Source organism: Rhizopus microsporus, assembly GCF_002708625.1.
Source record: "Rhizopus microsporus ATCC 52813 unplaced genomic scaffold scaffold_13, whole genome shotgun sequence".
Classification (NCBI taxonomy): domain Eukaryota; kingdom Fungi; phylum Mucoromycota; class Mucoromycetes; order Mucorales; family Rhizopodaceae; genus Rhizopus; species Rhizopus microsporus.
This window is the reverse complement of record NW_019671928.1, coordinates 615,813-633,078: the sequence shown is the minus strand read 5'-3', so window position 1 is coordinate 633,078 and position 17,266 is coordinate 615,813. Positions and strand designations below refer to the sequence as shown.

At 35.6% G+C, this 17,266-nt stretch overlaps 6 protein-coding genes across 6 annotated transcripts; 2 read left to right on the top strand and 4 right to left on the bottom strand.

Moving 5' to 3' along the window:
• Window positions 1–389: 389 nt before the first annotated feature.
• RHIMIDRAFT_259777 (uncharacterized protein) lies at window positions 390–1,167 on the bottom strand. Its single transcript, XM_023611423.1, has one exon. It carries the CDS (start codon window positions 1,051–1,053, stop codon window positions 826–828), a length of 228 nt encoding a protein of 75 aa, XP_023464450.1. The 5' UTR covers window positions 1,054–1,167; the 3' UTR covers window positions 390–825.
• Window positions 1,168–4,457: 3,290 nt separating this feature from the next.
• Window positions 4,458–6,265, top strand: RHIMIDRAFT_259772 (WD40 repeat-like protein). The gene is made up of 4 exons (XM_023611422.1): window positions 4,458–4,709; window positions 4,759–5,597; window positions 5,645–5,763; window positions 5,817–6,265. The coding sequence occupies exons 1-4, from the start codon at window positions 4,517–4,519 to the stop codon at window positions 5,965–5,967; spliced, it is 1,302 nt and encodes a 433-aa protein (XP_023464449.1). The 5' UTR covers window positions 4,458–4,516; the 3' UTR covers window positions 5,968–6,265.
• Window positions 6,266–7,041: 776 nt separating this feature from the next.
• On the top strand, window positions 7,042–8,724 carry RHIMIDRAFT_314704 (uncharacterized protein; the record flags this gene model as incomplete). Its single annotated transcript, XM_023614952.1, has 4 exons — window positions 7,042–7,288; window positions 7,348–8,453; window positions 8,503–8,583; window positions 8,614–8,724. The coding sequence occupies 4 exons, from the start codon at window positions 7,042–7,044 to the stop codon at window positions 8,722–8,724; spliced, it is 1,545 nt and encodes a 514-aa protein (XP_023464448.1).
• Window positions 8,725–9,455: 731 nt separating this feature from the next.
• RHIMIDRAFT_259770 (uncharacterized protein) lies at window positions 9,456–11,879 on the bottom strand (the record flags this gene model as incomplete). Its single annotated transcript, XM_023611421.1, has 9 exons — window positions 11,686–11,879; window positions 11,499–11,630; window positions 11,296–11,450; window positions 10,998–11,234; window positions 10,847–10,945; window positions 10,750–10,788; window positions 10,627–10,701; window positions 9,882–10,577; window positions 9,456–9,812 (listed from the first exon to the last, which is right to left on the bottom strand). Exons 1-9 carry the CDS (start codon window positions 11,828–11,830, stop codon window positions 9,456–9,458), a joined length of 1,935 nt encoding a protein of 644 aa, XP_023464447.1. The 5' UTR covers window positions 11,831–11,879.
• A 248-nt stretch (window positions 11,880–12,127) lies between these two features.
• On the bottom strand, window positions 12,128–14,590 carry RHIMIDRAFT_259716 (TPR-like protein; the record flags this gene model as incomplete). The annotated part of the gene is made up of 8 exons (XM_023611420.1): window positions 12,128–12,564; window positions 12,614–12,733; window positions 12,784–13,109; window positions 13,166–13,330; window positions 13,385–13,564; window positions 13,623–14,100; window positions 14,173–14,437; window positions 14,491–14,590. Coding segments are annotated over 8 exons (1,697 nt in total), but the record flags the coding sequence as incomplete, so codon positions are not given.
• Window positions 14,591–14,608: 18 nt separating this feature from the next.
• RHIMIDRAFT_259714 (uncharacterized protein) lies at window positions 14,609–15,239 on the bottom strand. Its single transcript, XM_023611419.1, has one exon. It carries the CDS (start codon window positions 15,194–15,196, stop codon window positions 14,927–14,929), a length of 270 nt encoding a protein of 89 aa, XP_023464445.1. The 5' UTR covers window positions 15,197–15,239; the 3' UTR covers window positions 14,609–14,926.
• Window positions 15,240–17,266: the final 2,027 nt, after the last annotated feature.

Sequence of the window (17,266 nt, the reverse complement as noted above, 5' to 3'; positions counted from 1 at the left end):
TTGCATTGACGCTATCATTACGTAGTTGCTCCCTTTTGTACGGAACTGATTTGATCTTTGATAATGAAAAAGTAAAAAAGATGTGCATTTATAAAGTAGACATGGACTGAACCTCTAAAGTGAAGTGGTCATGTTACCTTTGATCGATAAAGAAACTGCTCTTTTTCTTTATTTGGAACAGATTTCTAGAGCTAATCATGACTTAACGTGACAGTCAGGCCAAGTCACCAAATGATGGTTGGGTTTGTTGCTGTTTTTGGGGAAATTAGTGAACCAGCTGATGTTTAGCACTCTCAGGTACGGAGTAACCATCGGTTGTAAGGAGGAGGAAGAAGATAATATGTTTATTCTGATGGCAAATGCACGAAACAGAAAGCTGTAGATGAAAAAAAAAAAAAAAAAGAGACTGGGTCGGGCATGGAACTAAAAGAGCTGGGGCCATCCGAGAAGCGTTTGTTGATTTATTTAAGTATGAATTCAACAGAGAGAAAGTTGCAACACTGACAATGGATGAGAGAATCTTTAAATTCAAGATAAGCTTTTCTGTTTTACTTTTTTTGACTTATCATTGCCCGCACAAATTGTCTGCTAATCATAATTGCTAGGATATATGAATATTTACTAGTTGGACACATATCTTTCTCCTTAAAGGCGACAGGAACTCCTATATCAAGACACTTGATGTAACAGCCATTTTTGTCTGTCCATACCCAGCTAATATACTATGACGTGCCTTTAGGCAGGACATAAAGAAAATTGAGATGTTTTAAACAGGTTTGTGGTTTACCTCTAAATGATGATGGGCTAAAAGAGCTACTGTGGTATTCAAGCTTTGAGAGCATCCTCTGTTAAACACTGTGTGTCTTCTTCGTCGAAACCGTCGAATGACTTCCTGGTTTTGGATTTACTTGCGTCAATATGCTTATAAAATGCTTTAAGAACATACAGATCATGTAAGTCAATAATAATGATTTCCTTATCCACGCCACAACAGATGTAGCACTCATACGCATAGCATGAATATATGAGGTTGCTGATAAATAGACAGCGCATTTACAATTATGAAGCAACAGTAAAAATTAACCACACACTCTACCTTTTTTTGCATGAAATATAAACCCGATGATGTATTGAGAGAAACTACATGCCCAATGTTAGGCTTATGACAAATGTGGTTTCATAGCTAATCATCAGGTTAATCATAATTTAAATAGCAGTAAGAAAGGACTATTTAGAACAAGTTCTTCAACAGAAAATCGTATCATATTACTTTCTAACAGTTGTAATATTAGAGCTACTACTAAAGTAATCCATTTTCGCATAGGGAGATTTATGGTGCACTCCCTCGCAAGCTATCAAACTGACCACAAAAACACTTCATTATCATATAACGCGTCGTGCCCAACCGTTATTGGCCATTATAATCCTGTTTGCATATAAAAGATGCTGTTTGTAACAGTGAGCTTTCTCTTTCTTTCCTTTGTGCTGTCATTCCTATATATCATAAACGTGATTACTTTGGGATTCGGTAGTGTGTCAAGAATCTTCCTGCTTTCATGAAACATCAGCGAAGAAGGGGGACTTTCTTGATGTCATCCGGCATTACAAGCAAATCAGCCCTCATTATAGCGCAGAAGTAATATATAGACTAATTAAAGACGATTTAGAATTCATTCAAAGTGCAAAAGGATCAAATGTTCGAAAAGAATGCGCAATGCTATTGTCTGACCTACAGATAATATTATTAAAAGTAAGTAGTACTGTGTATTTTGTTTTGCTTATTTAATGTCATTTTCTATATTGATGGGCACTTCTATGATAGATATTTTTGTCTCTCAGCAATAGTGAGCAACAACCTAGTACATCAAATGCTGATGTACTAAGAATTACCAATCAGAGCGATAATGCAGCTATAGAGATAACTAAAGAATAAAGCATGAAATTTTCTAGTTAAAGAAGAAATGAATAATAACTATGTATTATACTTGTAGTCAAACATAACAGTACCCGAGGAGAGGCTTAGAACGCTTTCTGGTTGCAAATGGATCCTATCAAGTGGCTAATGTGTAGAAGGTGTACTTTATGAACTTAGAATAGATTGTATCACGGAGCATCTTTGTCATTCTTTTATTGTTGACCACTCAGACAAGACATATATCGTCAACAGCATTTTCACTCAGCAAGCGCTGACAGAGCTAGCAGAGACTTATAGCAAGTCATATCCTGAGCCTTCTAAAGAATTCTTCGACTTTTTGAATACATTCAACAGAAGAGGTGCCAAAGATCTTCGTCAATCAATATTTGCCAGTCAATCTTGGGATACTGAATATGATAAAGAGCTACACTGCGATTACGATTGGGCAAGAAACATGGTATATAGTCTTTCAAGATTATACGAAGCTGGAAGCTTGGAATATCCACATTTAGAATAATGGTATAACATCCATGTATGGCGAATGATTGGTACGATGTTTGATAACATAGACAAGGTGGATGTGCCAATGACCCCTTTTGGATTCTTGCCTCTCTCATCCATCCTTCATCATCGGGCAATGCCATCATCATGCCTCGCTGTTCAATATCAGACGAAACAAGTAAAAGAAATGAATGAATGAATCCTAACAGACTAAGTGATATAAACCTATATTATAAGTTCAAATACTAAAAGTAATGAATAGACAAGACATAACGGCTCTTATCTGGGACTCCATATCTCTTACATGGTAAATATGACGACTCTATACTTACTACATAGTAAGGATTTAATACTTATGGCAATGGCAGTAGCTACATTACAACATTACTATATTATTACCAGCCTATAATAAAGCCATACAACATAGCCATGTCATAAACAACATAACTATCATATAGTCATGCTTCTTTTGATAATGTATTCTCATCTAATATAAATTTTCTCTTTTCTTCCTTCTCCTTCACAAAGCGCCTATTTTGTTAGTCATCGTCTTTCTGTTCCTTTATAAAATAAAGCTTAATTCGACCAAATTCAATAAAACAACTGTATAAGATAGATAGTTTCAATAATGGATCTTTAGCTTGGCTGCAGACAGTAATGAAAGGACTCATCCGAAAATAGTCATTGAATGACCCTTATTGCTTGCAAAGCTGACCTGTAGCTATCAACGGTGAAAGTTTCCAGTAGACATGATCGAGATTCGACTATGATATAGATTTAAAAGTAACCAAGTTATTCATTTTTCAAGCAGATTTGTATGTACTCAGGAAGCATAAAAGACCAAACATTGACTATACGATCACATTCAAATAACACGTGGCGCCTAGACTTGGCAAATCAGTACAGTAATCATCTAGGATTCACTAAGAAAGGACATGCTCAATATTAGATTAGATTACAAGATGTCACAATTGAGACAATGCCAAGGGTTCCGGGCGGACTATTGCACAAGATTGGAATACTTGCAGGAAGGTACATGATCATTCTTTGAACCGTGTTATTAGGAAGAAGTCAAAATAAACGCGACTATATGACATAAACGACTGGGGCAGTCAATGAGACCACACATTATATGAGTGTCAATTCTTGGTACAACCAAATATTGCCAAAAGAGAAAAAAAAAAAGTAAAACCGGATACAGCGAACGAATCTTAAACAAAATGTTTGGATATAATCATTCAGAGCGAGTTTTGTATTGAGTCAAAATAGCGCACTGAAAAGCCACTGATAGAAATGAGATGTCCTGGATATTGCGTGCTTCATATCGCAGAGTGCTTATCTATGTGAGGCTTTTCGTATAAAGCTTTCGCAAACATCTCGATTTCCACGCTGATGTTCCCAATATGATGAATTGATCTATCTTGACTATGTTTTCACACGTAAAAAAAAGTACATTGTAATGAATACAGTCCTCTTAAAATGGTAACTTTTGATTGTTACACCTAATGATATCAGCAGAAGAAGGGGGAGAGTACTAAGCAAAACATGTTCTTGTCTATTAAAGGGTGGCGATGCGATCAAAGTGGCAAACGTTCTCTCTCTCCTATGCCCTTTATAATATAAAAGAGAAAGAAAGGAGGGGAAAAGGGGAGAGATTGAATAGAATGAAATAAAAATCTGTAACGCAATGTGTACAACTGGATGTGAAAATGATATTCCCTAATTCGATAAATAGTTGTTTTTTTGCCCATATTGAACAAATGTAAGCTGTTATTTTTATGTCATAGACTAAACAAAAGAGACAGACAAAGTGTAGTAAAGTCTCTTTTGGCGCTAATAAATATATTAAAGAATAACTTATTCTTACCTCCCTCTTCTTCTCTCTATTCTCTTTCCCCTTCATGGTTCGCACTTTATAAAAAGGGGGGGAGAACAATTCACGTGAACCCCCATTGCTTTCACTTTCTCTTGGTTGCTTTTCCCTTTTAAGAACTCCGCCTGGAGATATATAGCTCATCTTTTTTTTTTTTTTACTCTTTCTGCATCCTTTTTCTTCTTTATTTTCTTTTTCTTGTTTTATATACCCTTTATTCTTTCATTATGCCAGCTACCATGACATTTTCTACTATGAATAATTACTATGATCCAGTTATGAATGAATATTGTAAAGTACGTCCAGATTATCGCAAGACAAGGCACTCTAGCTTAATTATAGATAGACAGCGTAGAGGTATGAGGCCTGTAAGATCTACTCAATCATTAAAATATCATCCTCACTCGCAGCTTAGAAAAGGTAAGGCAAAGCATGTAAATATTAGATATCAACTAAAAACACTGAATAGACTTTATACACCTACTTCCATATGAAATCATTTTTCAAATCATATCCTATTTAGACATTCAAACACTTTGTAATCTATTTACAGTTTCAAAAGCATGGTACAGAATCGCACGATCTAACGAAGCATGGAAAATGCAATTTTATAATACATTTTATGTAAAGTCTGACTTTTACGACCAATCATTCGACTGGCAGCATATCTATAAACAGCATCACATCTTAAACACACGTTGGACCAGAGGACAGGTTGTGACACACTATTTGATTGGACATCTCGATAGCGTTTACTGCTTACAGTTTGATAAGAATAAACTCATTACGGGTAGCCGGGATAGGTCGATCAAACTATGGGATTTGAACACCTATCAATGTCTTCATACGCTCTATGGACACGACGCCAGCGTGCTTTGTTTAAAATATGACAATCGGATCATGATATCTGGATCATCTGATACGACGATTATCGTGTGGAGTATGCAAACACTTCAGCCCATCACGCGGCTTTATGGCCACACAGCCGGTGTACTCGACGTTTGTTTTGACGATCGACACATTGTCAGTTGTTCCAAAGACGGTACGATCCGCATATGGGATATTTTCACTGGTCAGTTATTGCGCACCCTGTTAGCTCATAGAGGACCTGTGAATGCGATTCAGTTGGTTGACAATCGACTGGTCTCAGCCTCGGGGGATGGGCTCATCAAGATGTGGGATATTACAACTGGAGAATGTTTACGTAAATATGTCGGTCATACAAGGGGGTTAGCTTGTGTCAAGTTTGATGGCAAGAGAATTGTCAGCGGATCGAACGATAAGACGATCAAAGTCTGGGATGCAGAAGTAAGATGCATGTTTGTATACAATTCATAAGCTCATTGCTTTAATAGACTACACAATGTCTCTTGACATTAGAAGGGCACACAGACCTTGTGAGAACGCTTTGTTTTGATGACAGCCGTATTATTAGTGCAAGCTATGATCAGAGTATACGTGTTTGGGATATACAGTAAGTTATTTGTGCGTAATAAAAATGTATAATAATGCTGATCTTCATAATAGAACAGGAGCATGTTTACTCAACTTTCAAAGTGGACATTCAAGCTGGATATTTGATGTTCAATTTGATGCAATGAAGATCGTTAGCGCCAGCCAAGATCAGCGTATTTTAATCATGGACTTTACGACAGGATTGGATACCAATTACTTTTAATAGTGTGTAAATAAAAAGAACTGTGGTTTTTATGCTTATAAAATGTTATCTGTCAAATGTACATATAATAATGATCATCCGTTGGATATTTTATAAACTCGATACAGTCAACAAACATAACGCGTAAGCCAATGTGGTCCATCTTGTTTCTAATATACGTATATATATATGTGTGTATACGCAATGACTTTATTTTTCTCACCATGTCTGATTGTGTGAAAAAGTACTACGGATTGACACATACTATAGTTTGAATATGTTAGAATCTGTGAGGGCAATCTGAGCTCTCAACTCATTCATGCAACAATTGTCTATATTGAGAGAGATCTTCTTTTTTTTCAGTGACCGATTTACTTGCTAGATCCAATAGACTTAATAGATCCAAGAGATCCAAAGGGCTGGAACGTGCTTCTATTTTTCATAGTTTCCATTAAAGTAGCATTTTTAGAAAAAATAAAAGAAATCTTGTGAGTCCAACATCTAAACCTACCCTAAATTATTTACCTTATAATCAACCCATACAATATCATAAAATCTCTCTCTCTCTTTTTACAGTTTTTTCATTCAATTTGCCGCAGCATGTGTGTGTGTGTGTAAACGCTTACTTTAACAGAAAAAAAAATTCAAAACTTGACCTCACAAGTGTCAATTGGTAAAAAAAGGCAATTAAAGCCTTGAAAAATGACTAGTAAAAAGTCTCCGAAATTCTACAGCATGGAATTGAATGCTTCCAAGTGCTTAGTAGTCCCTAAAAGAGAAACTTAAACATACCTGGATATGGTATCAAAAGTTTCTTTGACATTTTAAAAAGAAGACGACAGATCTAAATTAGGTATAAAACGGAGAATGAAAGTCAGTACTAGAATTAAGTTCCGATTTGTGCCCACATGATTTGCATAGAAAAAACAGAGATTCAAATTATTTCTCACTTTTTCTTTCTCCTTTCTCTTTTACACACGCACACATAAACATACGCTTATACGTAAATATATAAAACAACCTATTTTTTCAGAGAATAAACAGTACCCATTTATTTACTTTTTAGTTCTTATTTTATATTCAGTGGCGTTAAAAATGTATAATAGCAGCAATAATGAACAAGATAACAACAACAACAATAACAATAATGGTCAATTGACAGAAGATCAATCAGATGTATTACGATTTTTATCAACTGATAATGATCCTATAATGGATGATAGTACAAATATCGATACGCAAGCCCTAATGATGAATATGTTTCCATTATTAGATCATCCTTTAGCTGTACCGCCAACAACTGTACAATCTCAACAACAACAACAATCATCGCAGCCACCAGGTTTATTTCCTTTTTTTTTTTTTTATAAAGAAGAAATACTGAACAATTGATGTACATAGACTTTTATAACTTTGATCTATCTGAGCAAACACAACAACAGCAACAACAACAACAATATACCCCTCCTCCCGATGACACGTTCTATTCACAACAAGCGTTCATCTCACCCTCGAGATTCAATCAAAGACGACACTCAGTCGCTGTAGGAGTTGAGTTTTTTAATAACAATCAGTCATTTCATTCTGCGCAGTCTATTCCGTTCGCAGTCGATCACCGAGGTTCATTACCAGATATATATCAACAGCAACAGCAACAAGATAGATTCGGCTCGTCATCGGTTACTCATCCACCACAACCTCATCCAACGATTCAATTTGAACAACTGCCTTGGTCTAGAAACGAATCTAGCGTGACAAACAATAGGAAAATGAATGAACCCGTGAGACACAGACGCTTTCTGTCTCAACAGTTTGATATCCCTCCAACCATAGGTCCGCCTATGTCGGATGTGCCAAGCAGACGCTTGAGCGTTGCTTCTCCAAATGACATCTCTGTGTGGAATAAGATGGTCAGCAATAACAATCTTACTAGTAACACCATGAATGATATCATTGAGGAGACTAAAGTCAGCGACAGTGACGATCAGACGAATAACCCATCCACTGCTGCCGAAGACGAGGATGGTAAGCAAGATGGCAAACGAAAACGGCCTCGAGGGGAACCATCGTCTGGAACGACCGATGGAATCAAGCAGGAGAATAATGATGATCAAAAGTACCCAGAAGATTATCCAATCATTACAGAAGCTGATATGCAAGCTGCCGAAAAGGACGCAAATGCCATTCCTAGACGTCAAAAATTAAGATATGAAGGTGACGAGTATACACCAAAATGGGTTAGATACACAGGCCAATCAAAAGAGGGTTATTGTGATACCTGTCAGCCAGGAAAATGGTTACAATTGAAAAATAGTGCTTACTGGTACCATAAGCAGTTTTTTCATGGTATCTCTTCTGTATCGGGTAAACCGTTTCAACAGCCCTTAGAACAAAGACCAGGCGAACATGATATACTGGAAGGATTATGTCATCAGTGTAAAGAATATGTTCCGATTTGTAACTCAAAACGTAAGAATAGCGTGCTTTGGTATAGACACGCTCATAAGGTAAATGGTGGTTATAGTTTATAAACAACTGACTCATCCTTTTCTTTAGTGCCATATATATGACAGGCCAAAGCCGAGAATCGGTAGTAGCGTGTCCATTGCGACGACAAGTGGTAGTAATAATGGTACTGTAAGTCGACGCAACTCTATTTCTGTACAGCAACAATGCTCTCAACCCCATTTACAACCACAAAGCCTGCAACCACCGTTGCAACCACAATCTGAACCACAGCCTCAGTCAAAAAAGAAAAAGGCGCTTGTAAATGAATGAATCAGATAATAATAATAAACCGTTACACTTTATTCACTGATAAAAAAATGATAATTTCAGACAACAAAGTAAAACAACAATTAATAACAAAAGAGCCCATCAGAAGCAAAAGAATGACATTTAAAAGAAATGATTAGTACATCAGTTATTGACATTGATATTAAATGCTTACATTATAAAGAAGAGAGTTTTATGAGAAAAAAAAAAGAGATTATTAATATCTTACCTGAAGTGCATCATGGGTTGGGCTAGCGATAGCCAACCCGGAAAGAGCAAGAAAAGAAAAAGAAAAGAAGCAAGCCAGAGAAAAGAGAAGCGAGCAAGAAAGAAAGTGGATGGGACCAAGGTTTGGTAAGAAGCAAGCTACTCGGGTTAGCTTCGATTGTCACCTATAATACTACATATCAGTTTCTTACAAACTAAAGAATATAGCATACCTTAGGGCTAGCTAGCGAATAGCTGGTCTTACTTTTTGGTCTAAAGAAGAAAAGAAAAGAAAAAGGAGTTAAGGCCAGACTATTTATATGAAGTCTAACAACTTTTTTCAGTTACATGTTATTCATAAGTGTTGACCACATTTATCTTTTCTCAAAAAGACAAAATTCATTGTCTTTTAATAATAAAGAAGACATAGAAAATCAAATAAAGTGTAATTGTTATTGGTTTTAAATTGTATGCGAATAGTTTCTGAAGTGTATAAATATATATATATTTAAATGCTTTATTTACATTCACCACGTATCCAGCATGTTGATGAGCTCTTTAGTATATTTTGCAATGTCATAAGATTCTTGAGCAAGATTTCTTTTTGCTATCGTATTCGGTACTTGATTGCTATTGGAAAACGATGTATCCCTTACATTCACAATCTTGTCGTTGCATTTTTTAAGATCCTTTAAGATGGTTGTGCCTCGAGCCTTGTATTTATCATGATAAGTAAGTGTCTTTTCTGATACATTGATGATATTCGATACAATGTTTATAATGGATGTAATAATGTTAAATAAGCCTTTATCGTTAGATCTTAATGCGCTTAATAAGTTTTGTACAGATGCAACAATCTGGTCAGTCTCTTTTTTTAAGAATTGCTATAATAAAAAAAAAACACGGTAAAATAAATAAAGCTAGTTTTAATGTATGTATGTTGTTGACTTTACAGATAATTGATGTGGGTTCAGTATGTCATTTGTTGCTGTTGCTGTTCTAGTTGAAGATGGTCCTATTGTTTTATCACTTGCAATCGATCTCATGCCTAACAGTTTCACAAGATCAACAATTGTCATCGTAAGTGTAATGGCCGCTGCATCCACTAAACTAACAGGCGTAATCCCCATGCCATTGGCAAAACTCGTGGCTGCTGACAGTAGGCTGGACAGTCCTGTTGAAAATCTCTTTTTGATTTCATATAGACTGGACTGGTCTGCCTCAGATAAACCTGTCTTGACTTCATATTGTTCTACCTCGGTCGTAATTGATTTACATGCCATCACAATTGTCCTCATTGTAGTCAAGACTTCGGATGGCTTGGTCGATCGAGATGTTCTCATTAATTCATCAATCGCAGTCTGATACTCTATTATATATTGATGTCCTATTGCTCCATTCGATGTTGGTTTCAGAAAGAACTCTTTTGATATATCATTGTGATCGAATTGCATGGATCTCACTTTATAATTCCTAAGCTCCATACTGATACCCTCGTATTTGGTCTTCCATGATTTTGTTTCTTCTGTTAATGACTGTATTGTTGCATCCGCTTGTTCCTTTTGGATCCTTAAACTTTCGTTCTTTTCTGATAAACTCTTGAGTTCTTCAATCAATATTCTAATCTCGTTTTTGACTTCTTTCACTGCCTTTTAAAATAATCAAAACTCGTTTTCTTTTATCCGTCCTCACACTTACTTGCTGTTGTTCTTCATGTTCGTTTAATAATTTGTTATATCTTTCCTCCAATTGTCTATATTCATCATTCGCTTTCTATTCTATAATCAATATCATTACCGTAGCATCAATATATACACTTACATAATATTTTGTATCTGATCCATTAGGTATCCTGGTATCCTATGCAAAAATAATTCATACCTTTCTTTCTTGTATATCCGAAAAAAAAAAATAATACCTCTGATGATAATTCCAATTGCTTGATTCGCTTTGCCATGGCCGATATTTTCAATTCATATTCATATCGCATATTTTCCAGTTCTGTTGAGCTATTTTTCTATTAGGTAATTAATTAACGTCTCTCTTTTTCTTTCTTTATTGACACATACATTGATTTCTGTTGAATTTTCCGTCCGAGGTTTCACCATATTGCCTAAATCTGCCATCAGACTATCCAAATTTTCTGTTACAGGTGGTGGAGGCATTGATGGTTGTTGTCGATGTTGTTCATCATCCGAAAAGTCTATTGATTCAACACTCATCATGCCTTTGACTGGTACAATATTGGTCGACTGACTTGGCTGTGCTTGTGGTTCTGCTTTGGTCGGCCTCGGCACAGGCGGTGTCTGGTATACACGTGTCAATCATTAATACATTTATATATATATATATATATTTGTTACTTACTTGCTCAGTCATGATAATATGTGAATATCTTCGTCTCAATTCATGATATACGTCACTCGCAAGATCTCTAAACCTTGAGCTTGGAAGGGTTGCCAACTTTTGTCTTGCTTGGTTTCGTCTTGGGTGAAAGTCTTCTCGGACTGGTAAAAATGATCCTAAAGAAAAGTTCAGACAAAATACAAGTTTTTTCTAAAGCGCCTTACGGTGATTATCAGAGTTTCTTCGTATAAGTTCGTCATAAACATCTGTTGCCAATTCGTGAAATTGTAAATTGTTTAGCCTTGACAACTTTTGTCGAGCTGTTGATCTCGTAGGTGGTACACCTTCTGATGCCTCTATACAGACAAGTTTAATATCTCTCTCTCTTTTATGTATATATATATACAGTACCTTTGGCTAATATGAATGAAAGATATTTCTGTAATTCTACAAAGTAAATCTTTGCTGAAGTCTCTTGAATAGACGAAGTAGTTTGTCTACTAGAAGCCGAAAGTGCAGAATATGTGGTCGATCCTGTTGACCTATTCTTCGACATTATATGAAAGGAAAGGAATGAGAAAAAAGAAACAATAAAGAAAAAAAAGGGGATTAATTTGTAGACATCAAAGGGGTTACTATGTTTAGAGTAGTAGATGAGTTTAAATTATTTAGAGAACTGTAGTTTCTGGAAAATGTGTGACCAAATACCATTGTGGTTATCAATAGAACAATGGCAAACTAGATATCTTGATGATCTTTATGATACTCATCAATATAGAGATTTTTTATGGAAGTAGATCAGATAAAGGTATATAAACATAATATATGTTGTCAGTGATAAACAAAGGGTATGCTATCCCATATATTAACAAAGAAAAGAACTTTATGACCCTTAGTGATCGACAAGACTAAAGATACAAAGGTTCATCCCTTATTTTCGATGGTAATGTGATTTTGAAGCTATTGATAATGGTATAAAATAAAAAAACTGGTTTCTTGCAAGTCCGTTTATACATGAAAGCTCCGTGATTGGAGCTTTGGATGGTAATGGCTCACGTGAACAGTTTAGAAAGTGTCCTTTTTGTTCCTGGCCAAAGTAGTCCGATAGCTTATGGAGTATATGTATGAGAATATAAATTTAAGTGGTTTATATAGGTAAGTTCTTTTATATTACAATCAGTTCAAATCATTGTGTGGTATTGTTTTACTAGAGTATTCAGGCTATTTTTACACACTGGCTTTACTTAATCGGCCTATCTCATCTAAAATATCTCTTGCTTGTTCATGGTACTATAAAAGTGTAAGATAAGACGTTATTGAGAATATTCTGTAAGCTTACAGGATGGCTCATATTGAGAGATGTGATAGCATATTGTTCAGCATCATGTAGCTGATTCTTTGACATGGCATATCTTGCTAACTGTATACTAATGTCTGCAGTTATTTCATCAATGGCATTCTATAGACATACAAGAGTTAATATAAAAAGCTTACATAACAAAATATTACCTCTTGAACTGAGCGTTGCCAGATCTTGTGGTAAAAGTCAATGGCTATATCAAGCCTTCCTCTTCTCTTGAATATTTCTGCTATCTGTACCATTTCCGATCTATCTTTCAATCTATCACATGCCTCAGCTCTATGCTTATAGTTCAACGCTTCATCATGTTGTTTTAATACTTCATAACATCCAGATAGAGCTGCCCACATTCTACTATCTCGTGGTCGTAAATTAGTGGCTTTATGGTAGTAGTAGAGTGCATCATATGGATATTTCATGACTTCATAGACTTGGCCCAGTCCAAACCATGACCTGTAATCTCGGTTGTTGACCTCTTTCAAAGAATAGAGTAAGATATAAAGTTAGAGCGGATACAATCATATGACTTACCCACTGCACGCCTATAACACTCAATAGCTGCACTCAGATCTTGAAGCTCGAAATAACTGTGGCCTAACAAAGTCCAAGCAAGATGGTAGCTTCTATTTAACTTGATGGCCCTTTTGAAATACTCTACAGATTCTGCAGTTTCGTGTTTTAGAACACAATAGTTTCCTATACATACTATGAGTCATACGCAGATAACGTACATAATTATCATTTGCTTACCACGTACACAGCAGGTCTCTGGTCGATACTTGTCTATTTTCTCGCATTCCAAGGCAAGTGTACATAGTTTATGCTTTAGATTTTGTAAATAGAGCAAATTTGAAAAAACGTCCATATCGTCCAATCGAGAAGGATATGAGTTACGCAGTTCTTCAAAAAGCACAAGTGATTCATTATAGTCTAAAAATATAGAGAGAGAAAGTTAGTCTAGCAACTATAGCTTATTCGTTTGCTTTACCCATTGAATCATAATAAAAGGTTGCCCATTGAGATAAAACATAGGCACTACGAGAAAAATATTGATCCAAAGGGTCCATGATATCCTTAAAGAAGTTGCCAGGTTGATTTAAATCAATGCACAACTTTGCCAAAAAGAACTCTTTCATGACACTCGTCTCGAACTCTCGATTCAATAAGGCTCTCAGGTCCATAAACATTTTTTTAGTCTGCACTAGTGTCGCCAGCTCTACCCATGCAGACCAGTTATACTGATATTTACGAATGGATTCTAATAATATGGCGGCAGCTCTGAATGCCAGCTGCCGCTTTTTCAATACAATACCGTACAGATACAATCCAAACGCATCTAATCTCCCATGCTCATAATCCTCATGTAGCTCTCGATAGATGGACTCTAGTTCTGCATTATCTGCTCTCGTCTGTTCTGTCGCTCCCAGAACGTCCTGACTGAATTCTTCTTTTCTCTTTTCGCCTGCCTAATAAAAAAGCAGCTTGAAAAAATTATTATACAACCTTTCTATTGCGCTATTCCTTCTGATTGTGTCTACCAAATATTTTGCATAAAGCCTTAGAAAATAAAGCTTGGGATGTTTAGATTGACCCAAGACATCCATGACGCTGTGAAAGTGTCGAATGTTGAATAGAGTCTTTGCATACTGGTACAGGTTATAATCTCGTTCTGAAAGGGGTGGTAATGATGATTCATAGTCTGTATGATAAGTTGATATTGTTGGTATATGAACTTCATTTTGTGTGAATGGAACTTTGTCATCGAGAAAGTCGTCCTTAATACCATTCAACACTTCAGCTGCCCTAAGTGACAATCATTTTAAATAATTGTTATAATTGTCATTAGCTTATTTTACCATTTAGAAGCATAAAATAAGCCTCTTTCTGAACACACAATGATAGATTGTTGTAATTGTACTTTAAAAGCTTGAATGGAATCGTCAGTTAAAATCATTGAAAAAAAAAAAAAAAACACGGGAACAAGAAAGAACGCGTCTGTGAAACGAGAGAACATAATTTTATTTTAAAGCAAAATTTTAATACAGCAGCCCATAAACTGTTTTTTTGTTTTGCTGCCCTTTAAAGTCATATAAAAATAATCAAGATAAGGAGTGGACGTATTGTCGCATTGAGTTTTTTTTTTTGCGCGTTTATCTGTGTATATGCGCGCGTGTACCTGCCGCGTGCGATACACACACACATACACGCCATACAGAGCATATGTTCAATAGATGTGGGTGTAACTAAAGCCAAGGAGAGAGAAAAAGGAGTGAAGTCTTTCTTTTTTGTTGTTTACAGGTTCTTTTGTAATTCGCAATAGAGCTGGTATTCTTTCAATTTCATCTTGGTTTCTTCATGACGACGGTTATCTTCTTCCTTTTTACATTGTTGAATGAGCATCAAGATATCAGGATGAGCGTCGAATTGAGATAATAATTGGCTCCAATCTTCTTCGTGTATGGATGAGATACTTGTTCGTCGGCTGCTATTGCTAGATGATATCTCAGGCATATCAAGTGGGTGAAGTAAAGAAGTATCCGTGGTAGTAGTGGTAGATGACATATCAGCGTTAATGAAATAGAAAAAAATAAATAAATAAAAAATAGGCTCCTACTTATATAACATTTACTTCAATTTCCTTTATTAGCGGAAATCAAAGGCTAATCAGGACATATATTATTATTTTCCCGTTTTCGTGCCTTTCCAAACTGATTGATCTCCCTTTGAATAATAATTTTTATTGATTTAATGATATCACTTTAATTCCTTTATTAATTTTACTCGTAAATAGCATCAATTGATCCCCTTCGATGAGCTCTGTCTATATTTACCTTTTACACATACAAGTTGCCAAGTATAAATCCATAAAATGTCTGATTTATAAAAAAATTCCGGATCTTCCCGCCTTTTGCCCTAATTTTTTTATCTTTGCAGAAAAATAAAGACCGCTTGACGTTAAGCTGAATATGTATCAAGAAAATAATTAAAAAAAAAAAGAATTGTTGACTGTCATCATCTGGAATGAAGGGACAACTTTATTGATTACACAATGCTCTGTTTATGACTTCTTTCTGTCTGGGGACTTGTTCTAGAACCGGGAAAAGGGATAAAGATAGGAACGGGCAAACATTCGTTATTTCTTGTCTGGACAATGCAACCTGCATGTGCTACTGTAAAATCCGGGAACGATATTTGAAAAGATAATAAAATAATTTTTTTAACTCACTTTTTTTCAATGATTTAGAATCCAATGAAAAATAATGAATGATAAATGATATCAAGAATATCTTATTTGTCATCATTAGCAAACTATCTAAAGCCATCTTCTCTATCAATGTATTTGTTTAACTATACTATAGGTTTTTTTAGACTCCACTCGAAGCAAATGCTTCCGTCTGTGTGTTTTCAAAGATAAGGTCGCACGTTTTTATATCTTGTAAAATCCGCACGATATTTATTTAAAAATAGCGCATCTGTATTCTATCAATACGTGGTATCAAGAAATGATTCTATTATTGATGATATCAACTGTCTTAAGAATTGATTGATTTTATATTTCTCAATCAAGAAATGAGCCAGTGTTTGTTGATATAAGCTACAAATCAGGGCGTTCATCAGATAGTAGCACAAGTTGGTCAAGGCGGGTATCGATTGACTTATCTTCAATTGCTATCTATGAGTTTAACAAACTGCAAATACACGTCATACTAAGCAAGACAAGAGGTTTAGGCCGATAGTCTTATTGTATACTCCCTCATGAGACAGAAACAAGTATTTCTGCCGACATTTAGAAAAAGTAGATTTAACAGAAATAAGGATCAGCCTCTGCCCTTAGTTTTGCCCTATGATTCGTTATTACGCCAGCTTTGAATCACGAAAAAGCCAACTTGGACAGTTTTACAAAAAAGGTGATGCAGTTCTCTGTGTGTCAATGAGGCTATTCCGATATCATCCTTTCGTTACAAAAAATCAAAAGACTTATATTCAAGGCATGCTCTCATTAGCGGTATTTACTGTAACTAGTCTTGAATATTCTTCAGATCTTTTATTATAAATTAAGTAGAAAGCATGCAAAGTGAATAGTATATATTCCTTCAATAGTAAAGTTCTTGATTTAGGACGGATTTGCTAGATCAACGTTTTTTAATCGCAAGATGCGCGTCATGTCTTTTCTTTTTGGCAACTTTGAGTTTTGTTATCACCTCATCTTTATGTTCACTCGTCAATTCAACCTTGATTGTCTTTATCTCTGCAGACAGCTTCGTCACCAGATCAGATTTGAGTAAGGTGCGTAGGTTATCCTTTAGGTTGTTGACTTTATGCTGCAAAGTATCGATTTCACGTTGTAAATCAGGAGAGCTCTTCTTGCTTTCATTTATGGCCAGAGGGTGATTAAAAGTACGCGAAAGATGATCAATTGGTTTTTCTGCTGCAACATCGCCAGCTTCCTTGACTTCTTTGAACCCAATACTCTACACGTTCGCATACCTGGTAGTATTTTGATATTTCGAGCAGAAGCAAGATTATATGATTCACAGCCTTTCTTGATTTGAGCCATATCGAATATTGAACAGAGTACAGCGCCTTTATTCGATCGTGCGTACTAGATGGAATCAATTTTGTTATTATAAA